This window comes from Odocoileus virginianus, chromosome 30 (genome assembly GCF_023699985.2).
Source record: "Odocoileus virginianus isolate 20LAN1187 ecotype Illinois chromosome 30, Ovbor_1.2, whole genome shotgun sequence".
NCBI classification, from domain to species: domain Eukaryota; kingdom Metazoa; phylum Chordata; class Mammalia; order Artiodactyla; family Cervidae; genus Odocoileus; species Odocoileus virginianus.
Window position 1 is genome coordinate 22,359,349 of NC_069703.1, and position 18,505 is coordinate 22,377,853.

General features: G+C 38.2%; 1 protein-coding gene, 1 non-coding gene and 1 pseudogene across 3 annotated transcripts in view; 2 read left to right on the forward strand and 1 right to left on the reverse strand.

The window, feature by feature from the left end:
* The window catches only part of CNOT9 (CCR4-NOT transcription complex subunit 9), a 28,875-nt gene extending 10,711 nt beyond the window's left edge, over positions 1-18,164 (forward strand). For both annotated transcript variants that reach the window (XM_020904756.2, XM_070458645.1), the window contains exons 3-8: positions 1,140-1,255; positions 3,851-3,960; positions 8,973-9,082; positions 13,807-13,905; positions 14,341-14,432; positions 15,837-18,164. In XM_020904756.2, coding sequence (XP_020760415.1) covers positions 1,140-1,255; positions 3,851-3,960; positions 8,973-9,082; positions 13,807-13,905; positions 14,341-14,432; positions 15,837-16,005 — 696 coding nt within the window. In that variant the 3' untranslated portion in view covers positions 16,006-18,164. The remainder of the gene's footprint in view (positions 1-1,139; positions 1,256-3,850; positions 3,961-8,972; positions 9,083-13,806; positions 13,906-14,340; positions 14,433-15,836) is intronic.
* LOC139032305 (small nucleolar RNA SNORA72) lies at positions 2,700-2,831 on the forward strand. Its single transcript, XR_011484835.1, has one exon. It is a non-coding gene; the product is annotated as a small nucleolar RNA SNORA72 (small nucleolar RNA).
* Positions 4,203-13,390, reverse strand: LOC110144743 (small ribosomal subunit protein uS19 pseudogene; annotated as a pseudogene).
* Positions 18,165-18,505: the final 341 nt, after the last annotated feature.

Here is an 18,505-nt window from a genome sequence, read left to right on the forward strand (position 1 = left end):
TATATCTCTCTGCCTTTGTACAAATGATTTTGAAAACTTTGGTAATTTTTTTTTTAAAGTGTTACCATTTGTAAGAATCTTGTTTTAGAAAAATCTAAGATACTCATTAAAATGAGATTCTTGGATCCTACCCAGGAGATTTGATTTATTTAGTCTAAAATGAAAAATATGTATTTTTAACAAGCAGCTCCCCACTCCCAGATGATTTTGATGTAGGTGATGTAAGAACTGCACTTTGAGAAACACAGCTTTAGGAGTACTGTAAAATAATACTGCATGACGAGGTGGAGTGGGGATGGTGGTGGAAAGGGAGGTATAAGAACTGAAAGGTATATTCTGGGTAAAGAAAATGCTAGGGTAAAGATATAACAGCCATAGGAGTAAAGTTGGATATACTTGTACATTAAAGAATAAATAATATTTGATTCTGACTAGAACAGTCATTTCCGGGGAATAAATTGATATGATGTAGTCCTAAGAACCAAGATATTGTCCAAGTATTGTCCACCTTCCTAATAATTAGATTAATTTTTAAAATCTGTTGAGTAAATTCATATTCTATCTGTACTGCATGTACCCAGGAAACTAGTCTTTCTTATGGGAACATTTTCTGTGTAAATTTTACAGTTAAGATAAATGGAATTGTGTTCAGCAAATCATCACCTTTTGACAGAGAATACATATGTTCTCTGCTGTTTGTACATATCCCCGCACATGTACGCACTTTCTTATCTCCCCCTTTTTGCACTTGCTACATCACCAAACAGAAACTTCTTTATGAGCTAAAGTGGTTGATTTACTGACATTGCCTGGTCAACTGTCTCATCACTACAAACTAAAGTAGGGTGTTGACAAAAGTGGGGGAAGGGGAGTCCCTCAAGTGAAAGCCTCAGCAGATGGTGCAGAATATAGGAAAAAGTGTGGGTAACCACAGTTCCCTCCTTAGAAATCTTCCTAGGGATAATATGTTTCAAATAGTCTCAGTCAGGTATATTTGTGATGAAAGGAATATTGTTTATTTCTGCCCCCTCTTTGATGGTTCTGTTCTTATGGGGTATGCAGAATTAAAATTGTTTGCTTTCATACGATGGGAATTAAAGTTATTCCATGCTCATATGGTGTTGATTTCTGTTTTTTAGGAAATTGTAAATATTTATCCATCTATCAACCCACCCACCTTGACAGCACACCAATCTAACAGAGTTTGCAATGCTCTAGCATTATTGCAATGTGTGGCATCACATCCAGAAACCAGGTAAATACTTTGGATGGGTGTGTGGGTAGAGCTTTGATTGAATGTGGTCCTGAACTACTTCTGAATGATGAGAGGAGGGGCTTGCAGGAGGGCACACCTATGTGGGTGTGGATCTTCAGGACTCCGAGTTTTTTATTCCTGGAGAATTTCTGGTGTCTAATTTCACCAAATTTTGGTGTAGTGGCAATATGGTACTGTTTAACATGTTGTGGGGTATTTTTTTGTTTTTTAAAGTTTTTTTTAATTGAAGGGTAATTGCTTTGGAGTATTGTGTTGGTTCTGCCAGACATCAACATGAGTTAATCATAGTAACATGTTCTTTTATAATTGATTTTTTTTTGCCTTTTTAAATTGTGGTAAAATATAAATAACATAAAATATATCATTCGAACCATTTTATTTTACTCATTTATTTTTGGCTGTGTTAGGTTTAGTTGCAACATGTAAGCTTTTCATTGTGGCATGCAGGCTTCTCTCTAGTTGTGGCATACAGGCTCAATAGTTGTGGCACATGAGCCCAGTTGTCCTGCAGCATGTGATATCTTAGTTCCCCAACCAGGGATTGAACCCACATCCCCTACATTGCAATGCAGATTCTTAACCACTGGACCCCAGGGAAGTCCCGATTTTAAGTGTTCAGTTCAGTAGTGTTAAATACATTCATAATGTGCCACTGTCACCAGCATCCATTTCTGTAATTCTATTCATCCTGTAAAACTGAAGCTCTGTACCCATTAAACAATAACTTCCCATCCCCCTGTCCTCTAGCTCCTGGCAACTACTGTTCTACTTTCTGTCTGTGATTTTGACTATTCTGAGTGCCTCATTATAAATGGAGTTACATAGTATTTGCCTTCTTGTGATTGGTGTATTTCACTTAACATAAAGTCCTCAAGGTTCATCAATACTGTTGGATAAGTCAGAATTTCCTTCGTTTTTAAGGCTGAATAATACTGCATTGTCTCATTTACTTTTTAACTGTTGGTAGCAAGGAACTTTAAAGGAGTGGTGATCACCTCTCAGGAAAAGTCAGGTATATAGCTACTTCTTGCTCCTGAATCCTGGTAGGCATCACTATGCCATGCATGAGGCACAGTGCATGGTATTTAGTTGGAATTCAGTAAGTGTCTATACTCAGCACTTTTTCTTACATGGTAAGCCAGATTTGGCTTCAGAACTTTTTGAAAACAGGATTCTAGTCAGCCTCTGTCATAAATGAGAATTGATGTGCAAGTTGAGAAATTTTTCCCTTACTGCTATATCTGACTAAGAACGGGGAGATTCTGTTCAGAAATCTGCTTTGTGGCTTTTATGGCCTCAAGGCGCTTAATAGTCATCTTATTAAAGCCTTTCCTCTCTTTGTCTAGTTTTCCTTATAAAATCTGAGTGCTGGATTGGCACTGACCTTTTGGAATGTAGAAACTTTGTTAAGAAAATTACTTTTCTGCGAATATTCTCGCTGTTCTGATTTTGTAATAATCAGGGCAGGCTAAACATTCGCTATATTAAGACCATGCATGTGTCCCCAGACCTAGTTCTTTGCCTAGGTTTGGTTTTATAAACGCTGGTGATAAACCAAGTCTGATTTACATGACGTATCTTGTGTGGGAATTGTTTGTGACTCTAGGTATCTGATCAACCTTGAGAAATGGTAGCACAGCTAGTGTGATAATTTTTGAAGATAACCATTGCTAGTTTGATGATTACCAGTTGCCATTAAATGAGTTGTAAAAATTATTTTAAAAAAAGAATTACTTTTAAGTACTTAAGAAAAGTACAATAGTATTTGGTTAAAATTTTGGGGTATTGGCTCTCCTGTAAGGTGTAACTGTTATAAATTATATAAAGTAATAGACTGATTCCATGTTAGTTGTTAAACATACTAGCTGCAGATTACAGTGTTTTTAGGATACTTGGTTTATCTGAAAGCTCTAACAAAGAAGTGTATTTAAGTGTAACAGATAAACCTTGATAGTGGCTGCTTTATTTTGTTGTCTTGGTTTATAAGGTTTTGTCAGCTTGTACCTGTGAATATTATTAATATTGTTATTCACTCATAAATTAGATGAGAGAAGACATATAGGAGAATCTCTTGTGCATTTAAGTACATTTTATGACCTATTTTTAAAATTTGCAGTTGGATATTTTTATCAGTTTTTAAATACTTGGTACTGGTTTCAGGGGAAATTTTGTGTTCTTTTAACTATTGGTCTAGACTAGGGTTTCTCAGCCTTGACACTGTTGACATTTTGGCCTGGATTAAATCTTTGTGGTAGGAGGAGGGGGAAGACAGGGGACTGTCCTGTGCACTGTAAGATTTTTAGCAGCATCCCAGCCTCTGCCCATTGGATGTCAGTCACTTCAGCTGTGACAACTAAAAATATCTCCAGATACTACCACATGCCCCAGGAGGTCAAAATCACCCCAGCTGAGAACCACTGGGCTAGATTAAAGACCAGTAACAGTCTTCCCTAGAGATTCCTTGGTCAAGCAATGTTAAAAGCCTTACAAAATTAAAACCACCTGGAAATTTGAATGTTCAGAATCCTTAGAAATTAACTCTAGGCTCTGAATGCAATTCTTTTTTTCTTTCAGGTCAGCATTTCTTGCAGCACACATCCCACTTTTTTTGTACCCCTTTTTGCACACTGTCAGCAAAACACGACCCTTTGAGTATCTTCGGCTAACCAGTCTTGGAGTTATTGGTAAGTTATTAGGATCATTCTGCAAGCCTGGAATCATCATCATCATTCATAATAGTGGTCTTGGCTTAGGTATTTTGTCTGGTCTTTTATAGCTTTTGTTCACCTATTGTTTATTTTTGTCTTTGGGGTTGAGTCTAATAAAACAGTTTTTACTAATAAATGAATATCAGGAACATGGTTGCTCCTACCAAGTACCATCCTGAGTGTTAGTAAGGCTATGAGGCCCAATAACTGGGATTAAATTCAGTGCATATGTAGAAATGTTTATTAATTGTAGGAAAAGTAAAGTAAAAGAGCATTAATCAACAAAGAATATTATTACAGGAATAAGAGTTTGAGTTTGTTATTTTGGTTTGATTTTTCATCTCTCACTTTTAGGTGGTTCTCCCATAATCCCAGGGATTTACCTTCTATTTTACCTTGTTGAATTTTTGCATGTTAAAGTTAATGTTTTCATATACATTTATTATTGGACATGTATCTAAAATATTTTTTACTCAAGAAAATTATATTAGCTATTTCAGATCTCATACTACTAGATAATAAAATCTGTAGATTTGTGAAATGTAAATACATTCAAGAAAATTTCTTCCTTAAATTGCCCTTCCTTTTTTCAGTGTTTTTTCCTCATAGTTTTTGCTTAACATAATAACCAAGTAATAAGAACATCAATTATAGAAACTTTGTTTTGTTAAATTATTATTATTATTATTTAGAGAAATCTCTGCTTTTATTGGTCAGCAGGTTACTTGAGGGGGATGAAGCGGGAGGAATGGATAGCCCCGATACCGGGCCGGCCGTGTTTCACTGGCTTGTAGTTGATGGAGAACTCGCCTAGGTAGTGGCCAATCATCTCAGGCTTGATTTCCACCTGGTTGAAGGTCTTGCCGTTGTAGAGGCCCACCATGCTGCCCACCATTTCGGGCAGAATGATCATGTCGCGCAGGGGCATCTTCACTACCTTGGGCTTCTCCATGGGCGGTGCATCTTTCTCGGCCTTGCGCAGCCGCTTCAGCAGCGAGTGCTGCTTCTTCCGCAGGCTGCGGTTCAGCCGCTGTCGTCGGCGCGCACTGTATAGCTGCTTCAGTTGCTCATAGGACATGTCTAGCAGCTGGTCGAGGTCTATGCTGCGGTAGGTGAACTTACGGAAGGTCCGATGCTTCTTCTGTTCCACTTCCGCCATCTTGCCGATTCTTCAGAAAAGAGTTAAATTATTATTTTTATATTCAGCATATGTTTCATCCGTATGATTGTAAACCATGAATCAGGAAGTATAATTTGAAAGTTTGGTATTTCTCAGAAATATTTTATTCTACTTTTAAGGAGTAGCTGTTAAGCATGTTATGGTTTTTTACATCTTCTGAGAAGTCGTCCTGATAAGAAACTTTTTCCCCAGTATATTCTTTTCTGCTTTAAGATATAAAAACTTCTCATATAGGCTTTGATACATCAGCATGATTCTAGCGAAAGGGAACATTTATGTTCATTATTCTAATTCAGATCATCCTACTGCTATCGTTGGATGATGCCTTTATGTTAAGATAAAGGTTGATAATGGGGAGGTGTGAAAAAAAAAATAGTTGGATGGTATTAAGGTAGTTGTCTCCCCTTGCATATATTTTTAGAAACTCAGTTTCTCCCAAGTCATTTGAAAGAACAGCAGAAGGTGCATGTTTGGGCCTAGACTCTTTCCTACAGTTCAAGGCTTATCAGATCAGTTTGAATATAAATGAAGTGATATATAGCATAAATTAGAAAATACCTGAAACTGAGTAAAAATAAAAATACAGCTTATCAAAATTCGTAGGATCCAATTAAACCAGAGCTTAGAGGAAAATTTGTATAATTAAATGTTTATACTAGAAAGTAAGAAAGAGGTCTTCAATCAGTAAGCTAAGCTTTTCTTTAAGAAATTAGAAAAAGGAGCAAGAGCAAACAAAAGGAAGGAAATAATAAAGACTAGATATCAATAAAAATGGGAACAGAAAATCAATAGATGAAATCAGTGAAACCAATGGCAGGTTTTTTTTTAATTGAGACATGACAAAAACACTGTATTAGTTTTTGGTATACAGCATAATGATTTGGTATATGTATATACTGCAAAGTGACCACTACAGTAAGTTTAGTTAACATCCATCATCACATAGTTACACTTTTTTTTTCCCTTGTGATAAGAACTTTTAAATCACTAACTTAAGATTTCTCTTAGCAGCCTTCAGACATACACTATAGTATTGTTACTGTAGTCACAGTGCTATACATTATATCTCTGGAGCTTACTTACCCTGTAACTGAAAGTTTATACCTTCTGACCACCTTCACCCATTTCATCCATCCCCAATTTTTTGTTGAAAAAAAACAAATTAATAAACCTCTAACCAGACAAACTAGAAAAAAAAAGAAGACACAAATTGCAGATGTGATAAATGAAAGGGGTTACATGTGTAAGACTCCTCAGACAAAAGGATAATAAGATAATACTGCTGATAACTCTCCGTCCATAAATTTGACCACCTAGGTGAAATGACAGATTCTTTGAAAAATACAGTCTGCTAAAGTGCATTAAAAAAGAAAAATTGTGTAAGACTTTTCCAGAACATGCAGACGGGACTTCTCAACTCTTGATGAAGCCAGCAATACTCTGATAATAAAAACAGAAAAAGACTATAGGCCAGTATCCTTCATAAACATAGATGCAGAAACTTGCGACAATATGGTATATAGTATTATTGTATAGCAGCTATATTTCAGTTAAAATTTTTTTAAAAGAAGAAAAAACAAGATTGTCTATTCACAGACAGCCTGTGTTGAAGAATCGACAGAAAAAAGCTACTAAAACTGGTGAACTTAATAAGGTTGTAGTATACAGAATTAGTACACAAAACTTAGTCATATTTTGGTATGCTTGAGCTAAATAGGAATTTTACCAAAATATTTGAAAAACTTGGGTGTAAATTTTACAAAATACGTGCAAAGTCTATAGTTACAAACTATAAAGCAATGATAAAAGAAATCGAAGAAAACCTAAATAAATGCAGAGATAAACCATGTTTATCAATTGGTATATCAATGATTCAATGTTATGATGTCATTCTCCTCACAAATGACGTATAGTTTTAGAGCAATTCTAACAAAATTCCAGTAGAAGTTTTTAATAGAAATTGGTGATCCTAGTGAAAGTCTCTCAGTCGTGTCCGACTCTTTGTGAGCCATGGAATTCTCCACGCTGAATACTGGAGTGGTTAGTCTTTCCCTTCTCCAGGAGATTTTTCCAACCCAGGGAGCGAACCCAGGTCTCCCGCACTGCAGGCAGATTCTTTACCAGCTGAGCCACAAGGGAAGCCCTTGGTGATCCTAAGATTGTATCTGAAAAGGCAAATGAACTAGAATATCCATTTTTTTAAAAAAAGGATGTAAAGTTGGAAGATATAATCTACCTGATTTCCAGATCGACTGGAAAACTGCAAAAGTCAAGATATTGTGGTGTTGGAGAAAATATGGACTTACAGAGCAGAGTGGAGAGTACAGAAATAGACCCACACAAATAAGGTCAATTGGATTTTTGACAAAGGCACAAAGAGAATTTAGTGAAGAAAGGATAGTCTTTTCAATAAATGGTGGTAGAACAATTGGATATTCGTATGTAAAGCAATGAACCATGACCCTTATCTTGTACTCTATACAAAATTAATTCAAGATGGATTTTTAGACCCACATGTAAAAAGTCTAAATGAGATAATAATTTGACATCTGTTGTAAGCCATGTTAGTTAGTTATGGTTTGTGCTGTTTAAAGATATAGTATTTGTAGACTACCAGTTCTGGTTAAAGCAAATGATACCACTCTCTTCTGAATTAATTGACTTTTGTTATTACAGACCTTTGATTAAGGCCTTTGATATAAAAGCTAGTGAAGCATTGGACCACTCAGGGAACAGTCATTTGTTTAATGGGACTTTGCCTCCCTGTATACAGAATGGAGAGGATATCACTGAACTGTGTCTGTCACCTGATCAATGGTGTCAGTTTAGAAACCAGCAGAGTAGTAGAATTGGGATAATTTTGGAAACTGTTTGTCTACCTCTTATTTTATTAAAATAGCAGAGGTTTTGCAAAGTGAAGGTAACTTTATCAAACTTTGGTGGAACCAGAATTAGAATCTAGGTATGTGTTTCTTGTTTAGGTATGCCCTACAGTGTTTTGCTTTTTGGGGAAAGAGGGGCAGTTAAATAACCAGGAAGTCATGTTTGTTTATACCTGTTGTGAGTAGGATTTAGACGGCACTGTTTCTTTGTACCTGGGAGTATGCTTTAATACAGATGTAGAACTTTTCTCACTAGGGCTTCCCTGGGGGCTCAGACTGTAAAGAATCTGCCTGCAATGCAGGAGACCTGGGTTTGATCCCTGGGGTGGAAAGATCCCCTGGAGAAGGGAATAACAACCCACTACAGTTTTCTTGCCTGAAGAATGGTGGCTCAGGGACACAGAATCCACCTGCCAATGCAGGAGATGCAGATGTGATCCCTGGATCAGGAAGATCCCCTGGAGAAGGAAGTGGCAACCCACTCCAGTATTCTTGCCTGGGAAATCCCATGGACAGAGGAGCCTGGTGGGCTATAGTCCATGGGGTCACAGAGTCCAACATGATTAAGAACCTAAAACAACAGTGACAACAAGAATTCTTTTCTCTTATCTAAAGTACATGGAGAAGAGATGGTGATATTATTGTGTGATTGTCTACCAAAGTGATAGAACAATTATTTAAGTAGCTAAACTGATGCTAATTATGTGATGGACCAAACTTTGTACCTGATCTTTTAGTGTTGACAGTCAACCTGTGCTTTTCTTGCTCCTTTTTTTTTTTTTTAAGCCAGGGTTTGAATCTGATTCTCTGACATATAAACCACAGTTTCTGTTGTATGTTATTTAAGTTCCACAATTAGATGGATGAACAAGTTTAGCTGGAAACCGTGACTCTGAAATAATTTCGTCTGTCCATATTTTCTTTAGGGGCTCTGGTGAAAACAGATGAGCAGGAAGTAATCAACTTTCTATTGACAACAGAAATCATCCCTTTGTGTTTGCGAATTATGGAATCTGGAAGTGAACTTTCTAAAACGGTGTGTGTTTTTATCTTAATTAGATTCTACATTGTGTTGACTGTTGGACGACTACTTTATGTTTGAGTTATCTTTTTCTGCCTCCCTTCATGTTTTTGAAACTTCCGTCAATGTTTTTTTCTCTTTTGAATAAAAATTGTTATATAATGATGATTTAAGCACCTAGAACCATCAGAAGAATATAAAGTTAAACATTAAATTTCTCCCTTTTATCTGAACCCCCTTATGACTCCACAGGTATATTTTTCCAGACATTTTTTATACATAATCAAGTATGTATATATATACTTGAGCTTCTGCCTGCTTTGTACTTTAACCATGGATGATAATGTAACTGGTTATAGAATTCTCACCTCTGTTTTCCCTCTCAGAACTCCATTATCATAGCCATGTTGTCTTCTGGTACTAAATGTTGTAGTGAAATCTTGAGTCAGCCTAATATTTTCCTTGTCAGATTTTTTTCTGAAAGAGCCTACTCATTGTGTCTTTTCTGTTGTTAATTTTTATAGTTTCCCCTTTGTTTTGGCCTCTTGCTTAAGCAACATCGGTTATGCTGTATTGTCTATTTTTCATATGTCTCTTCTCACCCTCTAATTACTTTCTATCCTTAATTTCATATAATGTGATTTTTCTCAAGGCTACTTTTCCATGTTGCTATTTTTAGCAATATCTAACCTCTGCTTCTAAAGTATATCTGGTCACATCGACTAGTTACTTTAATTTTTAATTAGGTAAGTCATTGCTGAGTTGGATGTAAGCAGATGTAATGATTTAAAATTTGTTGTGAATATGCAATACAAATAAAGTAATAAGTCATATGCTACTACAAATAGGTATACAAGCAAATTAATGTAAGTCTTCTACCTTACCTCTCAGCTCTTCTCGGTAGTAACCGGTATTATTACTTTCTTGTAGAATCTTTCTATAAATATTTTATGTATACATGTAGCAGTTTAATTTTGTATTAATTTTTTTCCTCTAGTCTCTGCTTCTCACTTCTCTTTTTGTTTCAGCTCTTCTCTGAATTTTGTATTTTCTTTGAACTTTTTAAAAATGTTTTTTAAAGTTCATATTCGCTCTGTTTCTTTGAAAATGCAGATAAGTATTACTTGCTACTGTTTCTTGGGTTATGTCTCTATAAGGGTTTCCCTGTGGGAGTCTTTCTATCCAGGATTGCTGTTTGCTTAAAAATAATGGATAGAAAGAGAGATGTTATGAGCTGAATTTGGCAGTTTTTAAGTCAAGTGTTTTGCCTCTGAATACTTTTCCACCCAGCCTGCCAGTTTAGGGTGTGTGTTTTAGGGAGGATTTATACCTCTGTCTTCAACTTTCTACTAAACACACAAAGGATAAGTGATGTGTGATCTGTGTTCATGCTTTTCTTTTCTCATTTCTTCCTTAATTTTATTATTTTGTTAATTTCAGTGGATTTCTGGGACAGGATTGGAATGGGTACAACTGAATTCTCTTGTTTTTAAATCCATAGTTGCCTGTGAATAGGTGTTGTTCAAGTTGGCTTCTTATGGCTGAGACAGAAAAAGATTCATTTCTTCTTTTGTGACATTTCTTCCAGGAACCCCCATCCTAATAATCCCTCCCCTGTTTTCATTCCTTCCCCATTACTAAAATTAATTCATCCTTGATGTTTAGAAGTTCCCATTGACCTTTACACTTCAACTAGAATGCTTCTCCTATCCTGCCTTATTACGTGGTTTATAGTCAGTTCCTGGCATGTCTGTCTTCTTTTGCTCCAAGGTCTTTGGCAAGCAAAGACCTTGTCGTGTTCAGTTTTCATGTACAAATCCTGAGTTTCAGGCCTTGCTATAGTTGGCACCAGGTAAAACAGAGGTTCTCAATCAAGGCTATGTGACATGATCACCTGTCAAGTGTTTTAAAAACATCAGTGTCCAGGTTCCGTCTCTGACCTACTGAACCATTGTCCAGGGTGATAAAGTATGGACATTTGTGTGTTTTTTTGTTTTTTGTTTTTTTAAATCCCTCTGGGTAAGTGTATAGTATGTTATTCTGGAAAGCTGTTCAGTGGTACCCACTATAAACATGTCTACCGTATGACTCAGCAGTCCCACTCCTACATATATACCCAAGAAAAATGAGCTCTACAGAATTCCCTGGAGGTTAGGACTCCATGCTTTCACTGCCAAGGACCCAGATTCGATCCCTGGTCGAGAAACTAAGGTCCGACAAGTCACATGGCACACACACACCCCCCAAAAATGAGCCCTTATGGGCATCAGAACATGTATAGGAGTGTTTATGTCACTTCTGCTCATGGAAGATAAACTAGTATATTTACAAAATAAGCTACGCAGTAGTTAAGAAGAATGGACTGCTGATAATAGGCAGCATAGATGGTATTACGTCAGATGAAAGAAGCCAGGCACATATGATGAGATGAGTTCACACTGTATGACCATGTATGTGAAATTCCAGAGTGGTCAGAACCAGTCAGTGAGGATAAAGTAGAGTAGTGACTCCCTCTCAGGGAAGGATATGACTGGGAGAAGGCACAAGGGAATCTTCTGGAGTGCTGAAAATGTTCTATATTTAAAATTTTTATTGAAGTATAGTTTATAGTTGACTTATACAATATTGTGTTAATTTCAGGTATATAGCAAAGTGATTCATATATAGATAAATATTCTTTTTTTGTATATATATATCTATATATATATAGATATATATTCTCTTCTACTGTAGATTATTACAAAATACTGAGTATAGTTCCCTATGCTATACAATTGGTCCTTGTTGGTTATCTGTTTATATTGTTGTCCAGTCACTCAGTTGTGTCTGACTCTTTGTAACTCCATGGACTGCAGCACTCGAGGCTTCCCTGACCTTCACCATCTCCCAGAGCTTGCTCAAACTCATGTTCATTGAGTCGGTGATGCCATCCAACCATCTCGTCCTCTGTCGTCCCCTTTTCCTTCTGCCTTCAATCTTTCTCAGCATCAGGGTCTTTTCTAATGAGCCAGCTTATAGTATTGTATATATGTTAATCCCAACTTAGTAATGTTCTGTATTTTAGTCTGGTTGTGGTTCACAGATGTGGAACAGGTAAAAATCAAAATACACTTAAGATTAGTACATTTAACACATTTTACTGTGTATATGTTTGTTTGATATTCTTACTGGTGCTGTAAAAGATTGCCACGAGCTTGGTGGCTTAAAACACCACCAGTTTATTCTCTTATGGTTCTGGAATCAGAAACCATAAATCAGTTTAACCAGCTTAAGTCAGGGTGCCCATAAGGATGGCATTGCCTCTGGAGACTCTAGGAGTGAATCTCTTCCCTTGCTTTTTTTTCCAGCTTTCTTTTCATTTATATGTATGTATATATATATATATAATTTTATTTATTTTTGGCTGTGCTGTGTCTTTGTTGCTGCACACGGGCTTTCTCCAATTGTGAAGAACAGGGGCTCCACTCTAGTTGTAGTGTGCAGGCTTTTCATTGCAGTGGTTTCTCTTGTTGCAGAGCACAGACTCTAGGGCTTAGGCTTCCATAGTTGAGGCTCCTGGGCTCTAGAGCACAGGCTCAGTAGTTGTACATGGGCCCAGTTGCTCTGAGAAATGTGGGATCTTCCCAGATCAGGGATCAAACCCATGTCTCCTGCATTGGAAGGTGAATTGCCTTTTTCAGCTTTTAGAATTGCATATCTTGGCTATTCCTCCTTCTTCCATCTTGACAGCCAGCAGTGTAGCATGTTCAAATCTCTGCATCTGTCACATCACCTTCTCTATGGTCACATCTCCGTCCACTTCCCTTTTATAAGAAACCTTGTGATAATGACCTTTAAGGCCCACCTGGATCATCCAAGATGTTAATCCCCCACAAGATTCTTAACAATCACTTCTGCAAAGTACCTTTTGCCTTATGAAAGTAGCATCCCCAGGGTTTAGTGATTACGACCTGGATATGTTCGGGGGCCATTATTTAGCTAACCACAATGTTATACACCAGTAAAATAGTAAAATAAAACAAGTAATTCCCACAGTTGATTCTGATGAGCAGCTAAGGAAGAGAATCATTATAATAATCATTTGACTTGAATTAGAACTTTTTTAACCCCGTCTGTGTAAGAGTTAATGAGCTTAAATTGAGTGTATTCTTTTTTACTGTTGGAACAATTTTTGAAGGGAGGCTTAAAAATCTTATTTTCTTAAAGGTCTTTTAAGAATAGGAAAAATCTTACCTAACTCATTTGGAAGGGATGAGGCATGGCTGCATTTCTGAAATCATCTTGGCCCATGGAAAAGTGAGAGGCTCTGTGTTTAACTAGGTTTGGATCTCAACTCTGATTTAGTCACTTTGTTGCTTGGGATCTTAACCTGGCAAGTTATTGATTAACAGTTGTCCCTGGCACATAGGTGTTCAGTAACTAAGAAAACCTCTCTGTTTTTAAGACTCTGATGATTACCTACTCTTTTTAAGTAAAATAACAATGGTACCTACCTCATAGATTTGTTGTGAAAATAAGATAAGACATGTTATAGCTTTAGGAAAAATTCTGGCATATATTGTTGAATATAGTAATATATTTATTTTTTTGTACTGTGCAAAAGTTGTCATAAGTAAGTTATCTAGAATGCAAGGGCATTTTCTTAGTTTTCTGCTTCATGGTTATTCCTAGGAGAGGAGTAGACAGTTGGAAGACAAGTCTGAGCAATGTTTTAGACTCTTAATTTTGTTTTACTCCAGGTTGCCACATTTATCCTCCAGAAGATCCTCTTAGATGACACTGGTTTGGCTTATATATGTCAGACATATGAGCGTTTCTCCCATGTTGCGATGATCTTGGTGAGTTCTTTCCTTTACCTTTTTAATTTTATTAATTTGGCCGTGTTGGGTCTTAGTTGTGGCTTGGGGGATCTTCTGTTGCAGCGCGTAGGCTTCTTTCTAGTTGTGACACCTGGGCTTTAGAGCGCACAGGCTCAGTAGTTGGGTAGGCTTAGTTGCCCCAGGATATGTGAGATCTTAGCTCCCCAACCAGGGATTGAACCCAAGTCCCCCTGCATTGCAAGGAGGATTCTTAACCACTGGACCGCCAGGGCTTCTGCTCACACAACTTAGTTCCTTTGCAGTCGACACTGAGCTACTTCAGTCTCCCAACAGGAAACAACTACCACGAAACCTTGTATAACACTTCTTGCAATATCTGGTCTCTGATACCAACTAGGATTATTTTGTGTTTTGTATGTTCTTTCCTACTCCACCTCGTTTTGGGGGAAACAGGGTAAGATGGTCCTGCAGCTATCCAAAGAACCTTCTGCCCGTTTGCTGAAGCACGTAGTAAGATGTTACCTTCGACTCTCAGATAACCCCAGGTAAACATTTATAGAATTTATAGGACTTTGGGGAAATACTCTGATGAGCGTCTGCCCCATCTCATGTCATGGCTTCTGTATCTTTAGGACAGGGAAGGGATAAAACTATATTCAGCTTGTCTGAGACAGATCTTGATTAATTTCTTTTTAAAATCTGAAATGCTAAATTTCAAAATCCATCAGAGTATTGTCTCCCCACCAAAACTCTGTACCCTACTCTAAAATTCCCAAGAGTTTAGACAGTGAATCTTATGATCCATTACTCCTGTGGTTTGAGCTTTCTGTTCTACTCTAGGTGATCAGAAACAAAAGTATATTTTCAAAGATCTCTTAAGAAAGGAACAAACCCAGAGGGCTCTTGAATTGTATCTGTAGTTCTCCTCTTGATTCCTGTAAAGTCCTTGAGCTAATTATTTTACCTCCCTATTTCTCTCTGCCAGAAATCATACAATGTAGATACAGTGCATTTTAGAAAAATTTGACCTTTTGCTTTGTAAATCCATAATTCATGCTGAAAGCCACTTGCTCATATTCTGCTAAACCACATAATGGGATGATTTCTATGTTCCTAGGAATGGGGATAACTTGATTAATGTGAACTCCTGCCACTGAGGTTATTTAAGCCTTAAGTATTTCTTTGACCATTTTCTCCTGTTCTTTAGTGGTTCCTGATTTCACCAAGTTTGAAAATACATTTATTAAAACTCTTCTTGTAAAAGAAATTAGGCTAAAGTACAAAAGCCATAACTTAAAAAAAGAAAAAAGCCTTATAGTTAACATTTACCTTTATGAGTTTTCAGATTTTTCAGAAAAGTTTCAATAAAAGTTTTCAGACTTTTACTGGTAATATTTTAAAGAAAATGAAATATTTGAAAGTTCATCTGATAATAACTTTACGACAGTTTTACTGCTCATCTCTTAAAAGAGTTTTAACATAAAACTGAAGCTGTTTTTGGAAAGACACAAATTTATATCAGTTTAGAGTTAAAAGTTCATTAACTTATCCTACTATGAATCAGGTCCTATCCCCTGTTAATGTTCTGATTTTGGAATGTTTTGTTTTCTATCACCCATATATTTTTAACATGAGTATTTCAACAACTGTAATAAATCAGAAAGCAGTTTGAAGTAAATTGTTGCATCATTTTATTCTATTTGCTTTGTCACAAAATTCAATGTACGGGAAACATTCTGAAAATGTTTACAGACAACAGATCCTGGAGGTCTCTAAGACTATGTCTAATATAAGCTTTAGAGAATTTTAATGGCTTCTTAAAGTACTTAACAGAGCTATAGATTCCCAGGATTCTATATGTTTATATCTAAGAAAAGGGCTCTTCCCTGTCCCCCACTGTGGGTTTATTTGTTTGGTCTCCCTGGTCGGTTTGTTTGTTTTTGATGTAGGGCACGTGAAGCACTCAGGCAGTGCCTCCCTGACCAGCTGAAGGATACGACCTTCGCCCAGGTGCTAAAAGATGACACCACCACCAAACGCTGGCTTGCACAACTGGTGAAGAACCTGCAAGAGGGTCAGGTCACTGATCCCCGGGGGATCCCCCTGCCCCCTCAGTGATCCTTTCCCATCCCCTCCCATTACTCCCCCCAAGTTGGGGAAGGGAGGGGGAACCTGCAAGGGAAACAGCTCAGGTTTTATCGCCGACTGGGGATAGACGACCTCAATGCTGAACTGCTCTGGAGGAAAGGGGCACGGGACCCCCGCTGAGGTGTATGAACTGCCATCTCAGGCCATCTTGAGGACCTGGGCTCCTCTGCTACTCCCAGGAAACGGGCTCCTGACACAGCAGTCTGCCACCACAGCCAAGGAGGGTGTCAACACCAGCAAATGCTGTATTTGCAGCAGGCCCACAATGACCCTTGTCCCTCACCTCTTCCCAGCCACTGGCAGGGAGGGGAGACTGGTGGCAGCAGCAGCACTCTAGGCACAGTGAACGCCTGGGACCAAGCCGTGTGGCGTTTTCTTACTTTGCCTTCCTGGAAGACTCAAGATGTGTCACTTCATCCTCTCTCTCAGTATTTGTTTACTTTGGTTTTTTGTTTTTAATCTTAGAGAGAGGTGTGTTTAGTGAACACAAGCTGTGATATTCAGCAAACCTTTGTCAGTTGGCACTGTTTACAAGTCTGTTAGCTGCATAAGCTCAATAAAAAGTTGGTCTGGGCATTATATCCCCTCTAGGAGGCCAATAGCTGCGTGAGCTGTTGGGGGAATTGGGAGGCAGGGGAAGGATATGAAGCCAAAGGACAGCAGGAATCCACCACCTGTTTCCCTTCCCTTCTCCATTCTTCTGCCCCCAGTTCTGGATGCCACAAGGACCTTAACCTTGCTTCTGGCTTTCGCTGCTAGCTTTTCCAAATCTCAGTGCTCTTCCCTTCTTCACTTGCCTAAACTTAAAACAGGCGTCTTAATTCACCAGGCTGTCCTGGGAGGATATTGTATTGAGAGGAGATGATAATGTCACCTTCAGTTCAAGTCCTCAGAGACATTTTCTGGATGACTTTTCAAAGGAAGGTTATCTGGGCTTAACGATGATAGGCTTCTTGATCCTATTCTTTGCTTTGGTGTGAATCTACAATTCCAAGTGTCTTGATTGTACTTGAAGCAGTATTAACTGAATGAGTTAATTTTATTCGGATTTAAGACAGAGGACTGGACTCTGCTTGCTCAGTCAGTCTTGTTGGGTTTTTTGTTTTTTGTTTCTTTTGTTTTGAACACATTCCCTTATGGTCCATGGGAATTACGAGATTGTCCCTATAATATTTTTCACTTTTTCGTACTGTGTCAGAGAATCTCCCTTTCTGCTCTGGATCTTTAAATGACTCTATTCATAATCCAGAGGTTTGAATCTGCAATCCAATGTAAATTAAATTGCCTTGCTTTCCCCCAGCCCTTCCACCTGCCATCACCTACTGTCTCTCTAATCCCCATCTCCAATCAAAGATGGAATTTGTAACCCAACTAGAGAGACCAAATATTTTCAGTCCACATCTTACACAGTTGAAGGTGAGTCTGAACACATTTGGGGAGAGTTACAGGGGGCAGGCTCAGAAAAACCTTTGCAGGGGCAGTTTTGCCAACCCAAGGGCTCTTTCAGGCCGACTTTCACAAAGGGAGCCGGCCTCATTAGTTGGCTTCTGTCTCTCTAGAGCCAAGAAAGTAGTAATGAAATAGCCTAGATTTAGGAAGAGTAGAATGAGCACTTACTCCCCAGCTTTCAAAAATGAAGAGGAGAACCAGGCCAGCTCTCACTAAGCTCAAGCCTGAGGAGAAGGCCTTGGAGAAAGCAGAGAACAGCATGGACTGGATAAACGTCTTGACTCCCTTCAGCCGACAGTTTCTGTCCTGCAGAGTCCAGCAAGGGTAACCCTGATTTTTGCTAACCACCTTCCTGCTGAGCCAAAGTTTTCTCATTCCCTCTCCTTTGGGGAAGCAGCTGAGGCCCCAGGCCATGCTCCCTGAGAAATTCTCTTCTCCATCTTTTGGTGCATTGGCCATTGTACTGTGCCAATAGTGTCTTAATTCTTGTACCATCTAATCTCAGCGGGCGTTGGACCCCACCTAGGAGTTGGGGGGAGGGATGGAAATGGGTATTGTTCCTTGTAGTTGGTCCTGATGTCGTGTATGAATAAAGAGACCCCCTCCCCTCATTTTGTGTGTTCCATCCCTCTCACTCCCTCAACAGGACTGAAATAAAAATGCTTCTGTTTTTGTAACAATAGTTTTTCATTTAAACTGTGGAGATTGGATTTTGTCAATATGGAGACATCTAGGAACTTCGGTCAGATGATCCTCGTCAACCTTGCCTCTCTACTACCTCTGTGCACCTACATACACACACTGTCCTACCAAGAGGGCAGTGATGGTTCCTTTGTGGATAGGTCCTTTGGAAGAGTCTCACTGATGCTTAAAAGCTGTTTGGGAGACTGGGATGACCTCTTTTTTCTGATAAAAGTGTCTTGCTTGAACAGAACCTCACTCCTGGCTGTAGTGGCCAGAACCTAGTACTGGTGTGGGAGAGGCTTCCTTAAATGAAGAGATAAAACTTCAAACATTTTCT